Source organism: Symphodus melops (genome assembly GCF_947650265.1).
Source record: "Symphodus melops genome assembly, chromosome: 6".
Classification (NCBI taxonomy): Eukaryota; Metazoa; Chordata; class Actinopteri; order Labriformes; family Labridae; genus Symphodus; species Symphodus melops.
This window is the reverse complement of record NC_136696.1, coordinates 28478895-28483745: the sequence shown is the minus strand read 5'-3', so window position 1 is coordinate 28483745 and position 4851 is coordinate 28478895. Positions and strand designations below refer to the sequence as shown.

General features: G+C 45.7%; 1 protein-coding gene across 1 annotated transcript; it reads left to right on the top strand.

Moving 5' to 3' along the window:
• The first annotated feature begins 23 nt into the window (after positions 1-23).
• tmed6 (transmembrane p24 trafficking protein 6) lies at positions 24-2221 on the top strand. The gene is made up of 4 exons (XM_079346729.1): positions 24-453; positions 745-871; positions 1218-1393; positions 1971-2221. Exons 1-4 carry the CDS (start codon positions 241-243, stop codon positions 2202-2204), a joined length of 750 nt encoding a protein of 249 aa, XP_079202855.1. The 5' UTR covers positions 24-240; the 3' UTR covers positions 2205-2221.
• The last annotated feature ends 2630 nt before the right edge of the window (positions 2222-4851 follow it).

Sequence of the window (4851 nt, the reverse complement as noted above, 5' to 3'; positions counted from 1 at the left end):
GGTCTGATCTGTAAAACACCAGTTTGAGCTTTTTAACCATCACACAGTTTGGACTCTTGAATCCCTCTTCGGGTTGTTTCCTGCGGAGTGACGCTGTTTGTCGTTATCACAGCGAGTCCACCTGTGACGACGGGCCGGTTCTCCCACAGACCCCGGCGGCGTTTTGGAGCCAGTTAATGATTTGTGATCTCTCCACAGAAACTCCTCTCATTCAGAGAAGCTCTCTGCCTTCGTTCAGACATGTTTTGGAGGATTTCCTGCTTTTTTCTCGTTCTTACTTTGGGGGCTCCGGTTCAGGGCGGGCCCCTGACGGACCCTCACCCCAACATGACGGACCAGGAGCTGTTCTGGGGGGCCGACCAGTACGACTTTGCGGTGGTGCTTCCTGCGTCGGGGTTGGAGTGTTTCTGGCACTTTGCTCACCAAGGAGAAACTTTCTACCTGAACTTCATGGTGAGGAGGAACCGTCCGTCCGGCCGCACAACATGGTGCTGAGCTGATTGAGAATTTTTTTTTAAAAAGTAGCATTTTCAAAATAAAATTAAAACTTAATTCTGCATTTAAAAATAAAAGTTGTTAGGCTTTTATTTTGAAATGTTTGTCCTGTCTTAAGCTGAGTGTGTTTTACTTGTGTGCTTTTATTTTGAAATAAAGTAAGGAGCTTCTGGCAGAGTGAAGGTGAGAACAGGAAGTTCAGCACAGAAACAGGAAGTGGTTAGTCTCTCTCTCTCTCTCTCTGTGCAGGTCCAGTGGGTGACGGGAGTCGGCCATGACAGACACCTGTCCGTCAGCGTAAACGCTCCCAGTGGTCTGTTGTTGTCCACCGTGGACGATGCAAAGGGTCAGATCAACTTTGAAGCCAAGGAGACAGGTAACTGTCTTTCCTTCCTTCCTCTTTCCTTCCTTCTCCCCCAGAAGCTCCGCCCCCTGCAGGATGTTGCGTGTACGTCTACTTCTTGTACCTACACTGCACGCTCGCAGTTTGTCACTTGCCTGTCTAACAGGAAGTAGAACCAACTCCACGTTCACGGGTTCTGATCGTGTCCAATCGCTGAATTGTATCCAGGATGTCTGACGGACTTTTAGGCAGGAAGATGACCTTAAATAAAGAATCCCAACATCCGTCGGATCTGCACTTTAAGGATTCAGGAAGTGATCCTGATCGATGTGTCCGAACGTGTGTTTGAGTGTTTGTGTCTGCTCGTGCGTCTTTGCAGGTTTCTATCAGATGTGTTTCAGCAACTTCCACAACCGCTTCGGCACCATGCAGGTGTTCCTCAGCTTCGGCGTTTACTACGACGGCTTCCAGGAGCCGGCCAAGCAGCAGGAGGAAGAGAAGAGGAAGAGAGAGGAAGGCATCAAAGAGCTGAACGACACGCTGAGCGTTATAGAGGTACACGCACGCCGTCCTGTTTCTGACCCTTCAGAGGACCAAACACGAACACAATGTGACACTTCAACCAAACATGCTCACAGGGTTCTGAGTATCCCGCCTAGAAATGGCGCTCTGTCTATTGGCGTATTGCAAAAGGTTCTCTCGCTTCCTCTGCAGGAAATCAACTTTGATTCTGAGGAAAAAAACAGAAAGCAGATTGCAAACAACAAACCAGCTGCCTGTAAGAACGACTCAGATTTCAGCAGCAGTGCCAACTCTCTGCGAGGCCGGGACTTAATTGTAGTTAAGGAATTCGGGTGGCACCACGGGGTAGCCAATCAAATGTCACCAGGGGCCACGCCTCTGGACACGCCGCTGGGTGTGTAGTCTCAGGGTCCAATCATGTGTGTGTTTTTAAAATCGGATAAGATTTGGGAATCGTGTGTTTCTAACCTTCACTTTGGTCATGTGATCTGGACTGTTTATGAGTGTTTCAGTTATGACAGTACTTCCTGTTGCGTCTGTGTTAATGGTGTAAATATCAGCAGCCGTGTTTGTAAACATGACGGTCACGATGTTTGTTTGTCTTCTGCAGAAATCGAGTCACAAAGTGGAGAAGTTCGTCTTCCACATGTTTCGCTTCTACAGCTACGGCCGCATGAGGAAGAGCGCCGACTTCTACCTGCTTCAGTCCAACTCGCAGTACATCAGCTGGTGGTCGATGGCCCTCTGCGTCCTCATCGTCACCTCCGGGTACCTGCAGCTCCTCTTCCTCAAGAGGCTCTTCGTCACCAAGACGACCGGCGAGGAGGAGAAACCGCGATGCTAACAGGCTGCACGATCAATAAACGCTTCAATACAAATGTGTGGAATGTTTTCATTCTTTAAAACTTTATTGATAAAGGGACCGTGGACAATATTAAACATACATGTTGCACCAGAGTTAGCTAAGAGCTAGTTTACACCTGTAAAGAAAAAGAAACCACAGACATCTGATGTTCAGCGGTCGAGGCGTCAAACTGAAGGTTGAAGGTTCGATTCCCAGCTCATACGTGTGTCAGTGTTGGGTTTTACTTTGTACTTGTCCTCAGTGTTCTGGTCTTGTGTTCTTTGTTCCTCGTGTTTCCCGCCTGTGTGATTGTCCTGATTGTCCTCACCTGTCTCGTTAGTCTCACCTGTGTCTCATTACCCCTGTCTATTTAGTCTCTGTGTTTTTCCTCAGTCCCTTGTCGGTTCTGTCTTTTGGTCTGTGCTCCTAGTCGTATGTTGCCCTGTGGTCACTGGATTTACTTTGTTTTTCTTCTTGTAGATTTTTGGATTTAGTTTTGAGTAAGTTTTTGTTTTGGTGTTTTTGAGTTTTGATTTTGCCTCTTGTTAAAAATAAATCTTTGTTCCTGCAGTTGGGTCCTTCCTCCCTTGTGTTTCTGCATCTGAACGTGACAGTTATGTTTTTGGCTGCTTTATAATTCCATGTTTTATAAGTTTATCTGCTTGTAAGGTGTCCATAACTAAAATGTATTGTTGGGTCCAGCCAGGATGACAAAGTTCAGGCTGTGTCCTTTGGAGAACCAGGACAAAAGACTCAAGGTCCCAGAGGCCTTTGCAGTATTTCATACCTACATGTGAAAGGAAGGGGGGACCCGAAACCCCTCTCCTCTCATTGGAGGGGACTGAAGGTGCACCCCTCTCTCACACAGCCCAAGTTACAAAATGCCAGAACAACCATTGTTCAGCCTCTCTCATAAGTCGTCTGGCGACGTCCGAGGATACCCAACTCTGTTCCTGTTTCACAGCACGACTCTCTTTGTTTAAAAGTTTTGGCGCGCAGCTAACCCAAGGCCTTGAAGCACACCGACGTCCTGAATTCCGAGCTTAGATCATCCATTTGAACGCATCTCTAAGAAGAGGGTCCTATTTCCCCCGTATTGAAACGGTATTGAGAGAGACTGTAAGGATTACGTCTCGTTCCGTCTTTAAAAGGACATCCACGGAGATCACCTCACTCGACGGAGGACACGACGGCCTCTGCTCACCTTCTGGGACGCGCTACCATCACCATACAACTGCAGGAAGACCGTTCCAGGACCCCCTTTGCTCCTTTCATCAACCGTGGACAAAACGGTTCCAAGTGAGGCTTAGCTAGGTCTGGGCAGTTAGATATAGAGAGTGTGTTTAACAACTGAGTTATTATTGTGAAACGGTGATAATATTTGCTTGGTGTTTGACCACTGTGTCTTAGATTTTACCAGAGTAAAATCTCTTTTGTTTTCTTTATTTGGGCCGCTGCGTCCCGTGTGTTTTTCTGTGAACCCCCGCGTCGTAACCGGGTAACAGACTCATTATCAGAAAGACTAGTGTGAACGCCGTCTGATACAAATCCGGCCACTGGCTTCTGTTAGTGAAGTAAACTGTGCTCTGAGTTGTGTGTGAGTTCCAGGCGGAGATTGAGCTTTCGAGGTGCGTTGTTTTCTCTCTCGCTTTACACACACACACACACATAGAGATCTGTGGCTTTCCAGACGCTGCAGAAACGTAGATCAGGTAGAGACAGAGTTTGACTCCGTCTCTAGACAATAGACCAGGTTAGGAGACCTGTGCTCTGTGTCCGCCATCACGTGACAACGCGTGGTCATGCTGCCATTTTGATCTCTCTCTCTCTCTCTCTGTCTCTCACTCACTCACTCACACATACACACACACACACACACGTGTCACGCTTGTTTGTTTTGTTTGTTACCTGTAGTTTAGCTTATAATGTTTGATTGAGTTTCATTGATTAACTTGATGTTGCTTTGTTAAATAAATCTGTTATAATTTGAAGAGCAGTTGTTTGTGATTACTGTGGATTTGCTTTGTGACTTAGGCTGGGTGAAAGGGCCTTCAATTAGATACAGATTATTAATTATTAATGATATTGGTATTTAATTAACTAATTTGAGACTGATATTTCTAATAATTTGGTTGTTCCCTGTTTACAGGGTGGTGCCCCGAGGTTTATTAAACTCAGTTTAATAATAATTATTGATTTATTTTAATATTTAAGTAAACTTAATTATTAAATTTAATTCGACAACTAAATGTTACACCATAAAACCCCAACATAATGGTGCCGCCGTGGAAGGTCCCTACATAATGGTGCCGCCGTGAGAAAACCCCAACAGTATTATGTGACTGTAACTATGAACTGGTAAATCAAGTCTCTACGAAGTAAAGAAGCTGCTCGGAATGTGAGGAATGTTTCAGGTAAACGTTCTGATGGGAAGTTACAGGGAGTAAAAGACACGGTTACTTTCATTCTCACTCACTCGTCTGTCACAGCTCGATTCAGAACAGGACACTCGTCGACCAACAGGTAAGACGGTTTGTTTTCTCGGCTCAAAGTTTCATTCTGCTTGAAGGGGAATATTTTATTCCTCTACACCTAAACTGAACGGTTTTAGGAAACGCATCTTTTGATTGCTCTGTATTAATTGAGA